The 13,407-nt window shown below is 40.0% G+C and overlaps 1 protein-coding gene across 2 annotated transcripts in view; it reads left to right on the plus strand.

Moving 5' to 3' along the window:
• Nucleotides 1–13,407, plus strand: part of ANTXR2 (ANTXR cell adhesion molecule 2) — a 328,021-nt gene that overhangs the window by 25,513 nt on the left and 289,101 nt on the right. For both annotated transcript variants that reach the window (XM_073597974.1, XM_073597968.1), the window contains exon 3: nucleotides 2,774–2,845. In XM_073597974.1, the coding sequence (XP_073454075.1) occupies nucleotides 2,774–2,845 (72 nt within the window). The remainder of the gene's footprint in view (nucleotides 1–2,773; nucleotides 2,846–13,407) is intronic.

Consider the following 13,407-nt stretch of genomic DNA (forward strand, 5'->3'; position numbering starts at 1 on the left):
TCTGTAAACAACAATCATCATTTCTCTCTCTACCATTAAAGGAAAACTATTGTGTTTTTATCATGGAGTTTGTATTTTAACTTAAAGTGGTTTTAAACCTAAAAGCAAATATTTATTATATTGCAGCTTACTAATTCTTAGATGTGGCAGCTGTGTTAGTCTTCTTTTTTAGGCTTTCTGTTCTTTAATTTCATCTGGTGATCCTGTCAGTAAGTCTGTTTCTTTCCAGGAGAACAAGCTCTCCTGCAAATGTAGCAGATAGAGTGATGAGTCAAACCATTTACTACTGAGAGGGGTACGTACTAACAAGCTTTTATTCATTAAGGTAAAACCTTTATCCCAAAGAAAAAAAAAACTGTTGCTTTAACTAATTGCGTAACGCAAGTGTGAGCTGGAGTTTGGCTTCAGTTTGTTAGTATGTCTAAATCTGCTAGTACATCTAACAGTCCCCTCCCTCCAGACTGACAATGCTGCTGTCCAAAGGTGCCCCCTGTTCTCCTTCATCCAGAATGGGGACTCTAATACAGGAGGTGGGTTAACAGCCAGATCACCAGGTGAAAAAGCAGCCACCACATCTAAGGATTGTAAGCTGCAATATATTGCATATTTGGCTTTGAGTTTAATACTGCATTTTGAACCCTTTTTTTTACATTATTGTGTTTCATATAGACTTATAAATCCATGCTGTAATGGTCCTCTATATATCAGGGAATCATGCAAATGACATTCTTGTTTAAAGACTGATGAGATAAAAGGTTCAATAAACCTGATAGGTCTGTTGTCAATTTGATACTGGAGTTTATTTACTAAAGGGCCGCACAGATGGGCCGAATATCGTGCAGCATTAGCCGGTTCAATAGAAACCAGCTGACATTTGGCCCATATGTACAGCAGCCGTTCGGCCACCTTCTGTGCAAGGGGCATGACTGAAAAAGGTCTGGCAATTGGCACCCAGGCAGCCTAAGGCTGAGAGCTTAGTGGGGGGGGGGCAGTCCCCCTTTCAGAACACAATAACTCAGCAGGGGAGATTGCTGTACTAACCTCAGATTGTTAGGACAGCAGCTCCTCCAAACGTAATGTTTGCTGAGCTTAATAATTGAAGATGCAGTGGATTTAATTTACTAAAACTGGACAGTGCAAAATCAGGTGCAGCTCTGCATAGAAACCAATCAGCTTCTAGTTTTTTTTGTCAAAGCTTAATTGAACAAGCTGAAGTTAGATGCTGATTGGCTACCATGCACAGCTGCACCAGATTTTGCACTCTCCAGTCTCAATAAATCAATAAACTTACAATGAAAAAAGAGAATAGTGAAATTATAAGGCTGTCTTATGAAAGTATATATTTCTATACTGCCTACACCTTTTCCCCATTCTGATTTAATAGCTGAACATAATTACACAGCTCAATAACAGATACATGATTGCTATCAATGTGGTCATCTGCCTACAGCCTGGTGATTATAAAGCAGATCTTGCACTAAAATTGTAAGGTCTGTTTCTTCAGTGCTCCCCCCCCCCCCCTCCATCCTAAATTGCTGCGGAAGAAAAGAGAAAACACATGTGGGGGGAAAAGTTAGTTAATAATACTTACCATCCTTCCAATGAGATCCTGGGACATGTGGATTATCCCAAATTTCACAAGAAGATGCTATCTGAACTTTGCTGTAGTGTCATATTGGGGGATATAGTCTATCTGGCATTACTTGGACTCCAGACTGAATGCTGAATAGATCATATCCTCCAAGATGACACTGAAGGATGGTGACATCATGCCCTACTGTATGGAAGTTGGGGGTAAGGTTTCTTTCCCTCCAGTGGTTTGTTTCTTCTTCTTTTTTTTTCTTCTCAATTTGAGATGGGAGCACATTAAACAAGTGCAAAGTCCACTTTAGGTTGGGCACCTGTCTTGCATGCCCTTGATAAATTAAACAAACGGCTGTCATAGGAAAAAACAATAGCTATCCACATAATACACTGCCAAAAAATATTATTGTCTTTTGCCAGAGCAGCACAAATGTCTGGGCAAGTCCCGGTCCTGGGCAGGCAGCACCATTGAGAACACTTGTTTACCTGTATGTGAGGTTGGTAGTGTTTTTTCACAATTTGGTCAGAAGGAGAGCAAAGCTTGTGGGATTGGGGTTTAATGTTAAATGTACAGTAACCCTTTAAATGTAACCCTTGAGGACATAAATCTGGAAACATTCATTACTTAGGTTGTGGCACCATATTGATTCTGGCTTTACTACTTAACAAGTTACTGACTTGAAGACAAGCTATGGATGATATTCCTGGAGCTTGTACCTTTAAAACCAAGTGAACAATAGCAATTCCCATATGTCGATTGTGATATTTTGGTAAAGGAAACTTGTACAGAGGGAAACCTGTAGGCTGCCATTGCTGAAAATACTAGTTGCCTGGCTGCGTTGCTTTAATCCTTTGAGTCATAGACGTTGAATAAGCATGCAGCAGTTTGTACCTGAGTGAAGTCAAATTTCTGGATGTGTCTGCTTTTTCTAAGTCAGTATCTCAGATAGTGCAATGGATCAACATGATAGCCAGACATTAAACCCTCAGAACCATAAGCCTGCAGATGATCCAATATTCTGTAAACTGTTTATTATATTGTATTATTATTATGTATATTTTTAGATATATCTACCTACTGTATCTAACTAATCTGTATAAAACATATTTTTACTTGCAGCCTTGTCAGATATATATATATTAGTGCTTTTATATATTTTTTTAATGTGCATTTTTTTTTTTTAATAAGGTCGGGGAGTGTGGCAAATAACTGGATAGAGATCTATCAATTTGTGGAAAGTCTAACTCAGAGATTTGTAAGGTAAGCATAATTTTTCTGTTTCAGACAGTTGGTTTATAAGGCATATACCTCCAAAATTGTAACTTTTACGATAACACCAAATTTAACACACCTGCTCCCCATTCACACCTGGGACCTTGTAACACTAATGAGTCACATGACACCAGGGAGGGAAAATGGCTAATTGGGCCCAATTTGGACATTTTTACTTAGGGGTGTACTAACTTTTGTTGCCAGAGGTTTAGACAATAATGGCTGTGTGAGTTATTTTGAGGGGACGGCAAATTTACACTGTTATACAAGCTGAACACTCACTACTTTACATTGTAGCAAAGTGTAATTTCTTCAGTATTGTCACATGAAAAGATATAATAAAATATTTACAAAACTGTGAGGGGTGTACTCACTTTTGTGAGATACTGTATCAGGAATATAAAGTGTTGGGGTAACAAACAGTTTAATGTTGTCAGCCTGCAATAGGATGCAATGTTACTGGCAGGATGGCCCGGTAAGAAACTTTGCAATAGAGATGCAGCAAATGATTTACCTATAGAAAACTGTACACAGTAGGGTTCATTTACTAAAGCTGGAGAGTGCAATATCTGGAGCAGCTCTGCATAGGGACCAATCAAATTCCAGGTTTTTTGTCAAAGCTTAATTGAACAAGCTAATTACCTACCATGTACAACTGCACCAGATTTCGCAATCTCCAGGTTTAGTAAATAATCCCCATTGTGTCATGATGCCAAACATACTAAAAAAAAAATAGATTTTGGGTTTATATGCACTTTAGGTTTGTAGCAGTCAAAATTTAAATACTAGTTTTTCTTCATTTTGCTTTGCACCTTTCTCTTTGCTGAATTGAAAAGTTAAATTTGGGGACTCACTTTTGCATTATAGTCCAATCAGGTCAGGAAAAAGTACTGTACCTAACATAATAATAATAAAAACTTTAAACCTGTGGGAACAATATTGGAAATATTGCTTAAAAATGTAACTAAACCAACCTATCCTTCTAAAGGGGGTTGTAAAGTCAGAAGGTTTTTTAATCTTAATACATTCTATATATTAAGATAAAAAGCCTTCTGTATGCAGCAGCCCCCCTCAGTCCCTCTAACACTTACATGAGGTCCCCCTCTGTCCAGCGATGTCCACGAGTGCCTCAGCTATCTGAGATTCTCCCTCCTGATTGGCTGAGACACAGCGGCGGAGCCATTGGCTGCAGCTACTTTCAATCAAAGTCAGCTAGCCAATCAGAAGAGAGAGGGGATGGGGCCGGGTCAGGGCTCCATGTCTGAATGGACACAGGGAGCTGTGACTTGGCTCGGGTGCCCCCATAGCAACCTGCTTGCTGCGGGGGCACTCAACAAGAGGGAGGGGCTAGGAGCACAGAATAGGGACTCAAGAAGAGGAGGATCCGGGCTGCTCTGTGCAAAACCACTGGGACAGAGCAGGTAAGTATAACACGTTTGTTATTTTTACCGGAAAAAAATGAGACTTTAAAATCACTTTAATCTGGAGTTGCCATGATGTTGCACATGTGATATGTTATGACACCAGCCATGATGGCTTGATAATTCGGTTGAGAGCAAAGGAAACCGTGACAGTTATAATTTCCAGACATGCCTGACTAACTGTTTTGGAAACTGTTAGGTCGATGGGTTTAGTTCTGCTTTAACTAAAACAATTGAGTATTGCATAGGTCAACATTTGTCTCATTAGTGTTAATGTCTGACCACCATGGCCATGCTTAGCAAAGCACAGAAGATACCATTCAATCAATAAGCTAACTAGAGTGATCTGTACTTTAGTCACCTCTGCTGCTGATAAACTGGCCTCTTTCTATCCACTCGACTTTGGTACCAAATAACATGGCTCAAGGCCCAGATTAGCAGTGAGGATTACATAACTGCAGATAGTCCCTGTCACTATTCAGGTCTCAGAAAGTCACCCAGCCTATTGGCTGTCCCCTGACAGCAACCAGTGTACAATGATGTTGCTCCTTTAAAAATGAAAACAAAAAGCATTTAACATTGTTTTGCTCTTCAGCGTTTGAACAATCAAGCAATACATTTCTCCTAATAAACTGACATATGATAGCTCACCGAAGAATAATTAAGTAAGCATGTGTTGTTGAGTGCACAGGTATACACAGAAAATGTTATTGTACATGAACATGGCTCAAGTTTTGGCATAGCGTGTGTTCTCAGAAAAAAAATGTTGCAATCTGGCTCCATCCATGCTCTGAAGTTTATTGGATTGGTGTCAGACATAAACAGGAAGATACTTTAAATTGTTTTTTAGCATATGGTGAATCCCACACATCTTAACTAAGGATTTTTTTATTATTGTCAGTTACTGCTTCATAAATTTCAGAATAAAACAAGCATTTCAAACAAAATGTGTCAACAATCTCCATGCGCATATATAAGACTGTTTGAGGCAAGCAATTTTATTTGCTTCTGTGGTTATGCTTTAATTAATCCTAATCTGATTCTGCTTATTTAAGTAATACAGTTTACAATACATCTGGGAGTTAAGTGTATCTGTGGTTGTGTCATATTATATGCATTAATGGTAAAAACATGTTAGCAAATTTGTTCTCAGATTATATTACATTAAAAAAAAATCCCTTTTTGTTTTATTTTTCTTATATAACCATATAAAAGTGTAATGAATTGGACAATGTTTCTTTTTATTGAGACAAATCAATATTCTTTTTATATCTAAACAAGTCAAATAATCAAGTTAAAGTTTAAACAATACTTCCTTCCTAATTTTTTCCTTCCTTAATAAATCCTTACTCAACAGATCCTTATACGACCCTATGTAACCAATGGCCGGTAAACAACATTCCTGTGCAACTACGTAATAAGCATTGTGTATTCCTAATGCTCATCTAGCTTTCTCCTCTTTGTACCTTCCTTTTTCTATCCCTCATCACAGTTTATAAAGAGCTATTATCTGAGTGTTTTAATATTCTATGATGATAGTGCTGTAGATACCAATTACATTTTTTATAAAACAGCAGTTTGAGTAGCACACTGACGAGAAAAGATGGTTTGAGAAATATATAAATGTAACTTATTCTGTAAATTATGAACCAATAACCAACAAAGTAAAGTCTGGTTTTTATAAATTAGTGTTATTCAACTACTTCTGTATGAATACATCTCAAAGCCATGGTTGTATTTAGACATAGTGCTGGTCTAGGAACATTTTAGTGAATACTACGCTTTTACAGCACACCTTCTCATATTGTGTCATTCATTTTATAAAAACTACTGCTAGAATAAGCTATTGGAGGCAACATGTCTTCTCTTTATTTATGCAAGACTACTTTTAATCTGTATAGAGCACAAAACAAGAGATAGGAGAGATTGGTATTTCCGAGATATAAAGAGCATTCTGACTCATCATACTAACCCTTACATCTAATTTCCTCTACAATTTTTTACTGAATTTAATCACCATGTCCAGATGTGAATGCAAGAGGGAAACAAAATTGAAAAAGAAAATACCACAATCTGTAAACTTTGAGGCTTGATGTTACCTCCTTTAACTGTCCTGGTCTAGCAACAAGCCCCATATACTACCAGTATCGGGACTAGGTCCTCCAGGGCCCACTGTGAAGATACCAAATTGTCCCTTGCCCCTGATGTGGGTTCCCCTGATGGTTTTCTGCAGTTGCTATCTATGCTACTATCAGTACAGGACCACTTCTGCCTGTCTGACAGTTGCAGGTGCAACTAAAAAAATAAAAATTTCCCCCAGATTGCCGGTACTTGGTGCAGACTGCCTTTGGACCTCACTACCAGAGACATCATTGTTCCTCTCCTCTGCATGGACTACTCTTCTCAAATGATCAGGTAGGGCAGCCACCAGATGGCAGGGCAGGTCAGCAAAGGATGGAAGGGGTGAGGACAGGCTATCAGCTCAATGCAATATACTCTACAGGTTGCTGCCTCCCTTCCCAACACATAAAGACACTGCTGCCCCTCCCTCCCCAATTCTGGCCCTGTTTAGTACTATTGTGGTAAGTAAAACCCTGCTCAGGCAGTGTGTGCACAGCAAATCAAAAAACTCTAACAATATCAGATTATGGTCAGTGCAGCAAGGGCGCATCCCATCCCTTTATTTATTCAATAAAATAATTTCCAAACTTTGCATGATCACTTGCTGCTGCACCAAGCCACCTCAATGCAAAAATATATTTGTTGCCAATAACCTGGTGTTGTTGGAATACCTGTTGCTGTGCTATGTAAATGATCAGATAGATATATAAATTCTGTTAATGTAGGCTTCATTCAGAGGGAGAAGTTGCATTGAATGATGTGGTAAGAAATTGTATCTTAGCCAGAAGCAGGAGTTGAAACTTCCTAAAATCTATATTTAATAGATTGTAAAAACTCAAACTAAAATGGAATGAACCTTCTAACCCAAAGGGTATCAAAACCCTGGCAATGAACTTCTTTTGCGTACAGTTTCTGCTTTTGGGATGTTGTGTATACAGTATCTCAAAAAAGTGAGTACACCCCTCACATTTTTGTACATATTTTATTATATCTTTTCATATGACAACAATGAAGAAATTACATTTTGCTACAATGTAAAGTAGTGAGTGTACAGCTTGTATAACAGTGAAAATTTGCTTTCCCCTCAAAATAGCTCAACACAGCCATTAATGTCTAAACCACTGGCAACAAAAGTGAGTCCACCCCTAAGTGAAAATGTCAAATTGGGCCCAAAGTGTCAATATTTTGTGTGGCCATCATTATTTTCCAGCACTGCATTAACCCTCTTGGGCATGGAGTTCACCAGAGCTTCACAGGTTGCCACTGGAGTCCTCTTCCACTCCTCCATGATGACATCACAGAGCTGGTGGATGTTATAGACCTTGCGCTCCTCCACCTTCCATTTGAGGATACCCCACAATGCTCAATAGGGTTTAGGTCTGGGGACATGCTTAGCCAGCCCATCACCTTTACCCTCAGCTTCTTTAGCAAGGCAGTGGTCATCTTGGAGGTGTGCTTGGGATCGTTATCATGTTGGAATACTGCCCTGCAGCCCAGTCACCAAAGGGAGTGGATCATGCTCTGCTTCAGTATGTCACAGTACATGTTGGCATTCATGGTTTCCTCAAGGAACTGTAGCTCCCCAAGTGCCAGCAGCACTCATGCAGCCCCAGACCATGACACTCCCACCTCCATGCTTGACTGTAGGCAAGACACACCTGCCTTTGTACTCCTCACCTGGTTGCCACCACACGCTTGACACCATCTGAACCAAATAAGTTTATCTTGGTCTCATCAGACCACAGGACATGGTTCCAGTAATCTGTGTCCTTAGTCTGCTTTGCCTTCAGCAAACTGAAGAGGTTTTGTTCTGGGACGACAGCCTTGCAGACCAATTTGATGCAGTGTGCGGCATATGGTCTGAGCACTGACAGGCTGAACACCCACCCCTTCAACTCCTGCAGCAATGCTGGCAGCATTCATGTCTATTTCCCAAAAACAACCTCTGGATATGACGCTGAGCATATGCACTCAACTTCTTTGGTTGACCATGGCGAGGCCTGTATTGATTGGAACCTGTCCTGTTAAACCGCTGTATGGTCTTGGCCACCGTGCTGTAGCTAAGTTTCAGGGTCTTGGCAATCTTCTTATAGCCTATGCCATCTTTATGTAGAGCAACAATTCTTTTTTTCAGATCCTCAGAGTTCTTTTCCGTGAAGTGCCATGTTTAACTTCCAGTGACCAGTATGAGAGAGTGAGAGCAATAACACCAAATTTAACACACCTACTCCCCATTCACACCTGAGACCTTGTAACACTAACGAGTCACATGGCACCGGGGAGGGGAAATGGCTAATTGGGCCCAATTTCACTTTGGGGTGTACACTTTTGTTGCCAAAGGTTTAGGCATTAATGGCTGTGTAAATATAAATAACACTGCGCTAACCCAATGTGAAAAGCAGCTACATAAAATATGACCAATATTGTAAACAGAAGTAAAAGTGAAATGCAGCGCTAAAAATGATAACCAATGGTAAAAGGCACATCAGACATGGTGACCATTACCAATATATACATAGCTGAAACACATGAAGCATAATACCAAAAAATTGAATATTAGACGGGATATAGTAAAGTCCCAATGTATGGCTATGAATCTGATACAAGAGAGTCCCAAACATAGGCTAAATACGAATGTTGGACTGATGTAGAAATCTTCTCTTGTATATCATGAGTTGTACGATCATGGGAAATGAATAGATGGAATACGCTTACCAGCAGGAGTGGATTCGGATGCCGGTGACACCGAAACAAACAGGCTCTGAGATCCTTAATGGACGATGGTTGGACGGTGGTTGGTCCTGGAAATCCCGGATCTCGAGGGGGATCTATCCTCTATGGTCCACGTCACGACTGTCCGTTCAGAAGCCCGAGGGGGAATTCTCCGCCACAAACAAGTCTCCAGAGCATGGTTGGTTCCCAAAAAGATAGACAGGATGCCAATAGTGCAGATCAAATGACGTATTTTATTGGATATAACCAATAATCAACAAACAATATAAAAACGTGATCATGTGTAAAACAATAAAATCAAGTGCAGGAAAGAGTAAGGCTCACCCTTATTGGTTATATCCAATAAAATACGTCATTTGATCTGCACTATTGGCGTCCTATCTATCTTTTTGGGAACCATCCATGCTCTGGAGACTTGTGGCGGAGAATTCCCCCTCTGGCTTCTGAACGGACAGTCGTGATGTGGACCATAGAGGATAGATCCCCCTCGAGATCCAGGATTTCCAGGACCAACCACCGTCCAACCATCGTCCATTAAGGATCTCAGAGCCTGTTTGATTCGGTGTCACCGGCACCTGAATCCACTCCTGCTGGTAAGCATATTCCATCTATTCACTTCCCATGATCGTACAACTCATGATATACAAGAGAAGATTTCTACATCAGTCCAACATTCGTATTTAGCCTATGTTTGGGACTCTCTTGTATCAGATTCATAGCCATACATTGGGACTTTACTATATCCCGTCTAATATTCAATTTTTTGTTATTGTGCTTCATGTGTTTCAGCTATGTATATATTGGTAATGGTCACCATGTCTGATGTGCCTTTTACCATTGGTTATCATTTTTAGCGCTGCATTTCACTTTTATTAATGGCTGTGTGTTGAGTTATTTTGAGGGGACAGCAAATTTTCACTGTTACACAAGCTGTACACTCACTACTTTACAAAGTAGAAAAGTGCCATTTCTTCAGTGTTGTCACATGAAAAGATATAATAAAATATATATATATTATATCACTGGATGCTGGATGAAATTTCCCTGTGTCTTCTGTACACTCTGCTTTGTTAACTCAAATGCCCTCCTATTTTTTATCTTGAACTACAGAGTGTTTAGCCTTTATGTTTTAAAGATCTGAGTGGAGGTAGTTTAGCAAAAGACAATGGGCAGAACTAATGGCCATTACAAAATGCTGTGTGGTATTAGCCCTCAAAAGGATTTAGCATCTGAGTATTTTCCTGTACTTGCAGGGTCTTTCAAGGGATAAAACACTGGGAAATATGCATGTATTGCAGAGATGAATGCCATATTTCTTTTTTTATTTCTGCCACAATGCTATGTACTACATCCCATAAAACATTAAAAAAATAAGGGCCTTTTTTGTCTTTTGAGCTTTTACTTCATCGCTGGATCTTTTTTCATAAAATCACTCAAAAACAAAGGCAGGCAGTAAAATTTCAACAAAAAATATAGGCAACAAGGAAAATTTTACATGACAGTTACCGACGACTCGCTTTTTTCTTGATTAGTTAATTACCTCCATGCTAATGATAATGAAATCTTATATAACCTTTATGGGCAAAATAATCATATGTTCATTAAATGTTGTTTTTTATCTTGATTCACCTAATTGCCAAACATACAAATGCAAAGGAAAGCGGAATGTAATATGTTTCTGCTTAACTAGTTTTAATTAAAATAGCTCATTTTCTACCAACAAGAAATTAAAAATCCATTTGTTGTACTGTGCATCCAGGCACATGATTAAGGATTGCACCATTTTAATCAGATATAACTGGGCTTTAAGGGCAGTCTGTCAACTAAAAAATGCTGTGTTATTTACACAGCAACTGGAGAGTTGTGCAACAAGTCAAAGCATGGAGGTCCCATATTAAATGTTGCTATGATTTATAGTGTGTGTGAAATACTGCTTATGGTGTTGCAAAATGTGATTATTGCATCGGTTGTATCTTTGAGTGAGGCTCATATGAGTGGGTAACACATTGGGAAAGCAACTGTAGCTAAATGCTAGTTGAATTATGTAGTGAACACACAACCTAACAGCAAATGCAATTTTCTTTAGTGACAGAGGAGAGGTCCCATTGTTTCTCATTCTTTTTACTTTTGTATTTAAACTTCAAGTCAATTTGAATGAACAGAATTGGCAGACACTCCTATCAGCCTGGAATAATGCAGTCTGTATATGTGTGTGTGTATATGTATATATATATATATATATATATATATATATATATATATATATATATGTATTGGGACGCCTGCCTTTACACGCACATGAACTTTATTGGCATCCCAGTCTTAAGGCTCATTCACATGGTACAAAAATCAGAAGGGAAAACTCTGAAGACAAGCTGTCTGTGGATTTTCGGATCGTTAGTACGGTGCATTCGACAGACGATTTTACTTTTACATCAGACAAAAGCTGGATGTGCAGGCTATAAGATTTTTGTCTGGTGTGAACTCAACGTCTGATTTTCAGATGGTCAGTACAGAAAACTACTGTTCGTAATCTAGAATTAACATTTGTGACGCGGCAACTGATGAAATGTCAAAATTCTCATCTTCTTTAATGAGATAATAATGAAGCTGCTTTGCTGGTGATACTGGCGTAGTTATGTCAAACGTATTTTAAAAGGCATTTGTTTTGTACGATCTGAAAATTGTGAATCAACGCTCACCAAAATTCTACTAACATGAAATTAGCAGAATGGGCCCAAAGGGTGACGCTTGAGAAATTAACTTCCTCTTTATACTCTCATAGTACGTCACTACGTTAATGTTTGTCAAACGCCAATTTTCGGATAGTTAGTGTACGCCCTTTTGACAAAAATCATCATCCAACAATCAGACCGTGTGTATGAGGCTTTAGTCCGTAGGATTCAATATTGAGTTGGCCCACCCTTTGCAGCTATAACAGCTTTAACTCTTCAAGGAAGGCTGTCCACAAGGTTTAGGAGTGTGTCTATGGGAATGTTTGACCACCTCAAACTTACTCATCCATGTCTTTATGGACCTGGCTTTGTGCACTGGTCCAAATCATTTGTTGGAGGGAGGATTATGGTGTGGGGTTATCAGTAACCCAACCCCTGCCTCCACACCAACCAACCTGCTCCAGTCTGCCTGTGTGTGTGTGTGTGTGTGTGTATATATATATATATATATATATATATATATATATATGCTCCAGGGAGGGGGCGTGGATAACCACCGAGCAAGATGGATGTCTGATTCCCCAGCTCCTGCACCGACCGGATCACTATCCAGTAATACCGCCATCCAGGCAACTCACAGCAGCAGATAAAGACACAGTGACACTGTGACACTGCCACAAGACTCACACCAGACCCGCAAAAGAAAAGAATACAGGCCGCCGAAGAAACTCACTGATTTCTTCACACAGCCGTCAGACACAGATTCCCAAGATGGCGCCCGCAGCCCTGTACACGGAACGTTCTCAGCATATATAGACCTCCCTGATACCGATGATTCAGAAATTCCTCCACAGCAACAACCCTCGGACTCCAATCCATCCTGCACTTCAACCTCAGCTGGCAACAGTCCTGCAAAATCGAGGATGCGACTGAATTCTGCTGAAACCAGCATAGATGTGAACCCTGTATCTCCCCTTGCCTCATCACATCCATCTACCATAGCAGCTTTCCCTACCTCTAATCAGCCTGTATTAGACACCACTATGAAAGAGATGCTCTTCACCCTACAGAATTCTCTCCACAATGATATAGCATCCATGTTCACTAAATTCTCATCTCATATACAACTTGTTCACCATATTGAAAACCGTATAGGAGATATGGCTGAAATGGTAAATGACCTAGTGGAAGCGCAAGATCATACCCATGAAGAAAAACAATGGATGAAAGCCAAAATGGTGGACCTCGAGGACAGGTCCCGCCGCAATAACATTAAAATTAGGGGTATACTTGAAAATGTTATGCCGCATGATTTAAACGCATATGCAAGAAAATTGATTTCCACTATTCTGCCCGATCTGGCACCAATGGAAACCATAATAGATCGCATACACCGCATTCCCAAACCATCGCACCTCGCTGCCAGGGGTGGATCCGGGGGGGCAACGGGGCAATTGCCCCCTCCGAGAAATGCGGGTGAATGTGAGAGAGCCGGCGGGCGGCTCCATAGGTGAGAGAGCCGCTGGGCGGCTCCGCAGGAGAGAGACAGCGGCAGTGGCGTTGTTAGGTGGGTGCGGGTGGTGCGGTCCGCACCCGGGTG

The sequence above is a fragment of the Aquarana catesbeiana genome, linkage group LG01, assembly GCF_042186555.1.
Source record: "Aquarana catesbeiana isolate 2022-GZ linkage group LG01, ASM4218655v1, whole genome shotgun sequence".
Lineage (NCBI taxonomy): Eukaryota > Metazoa > Chordata > Amphibia > Anura > Ranidae > Aquarana > Aquarana catesbeiana.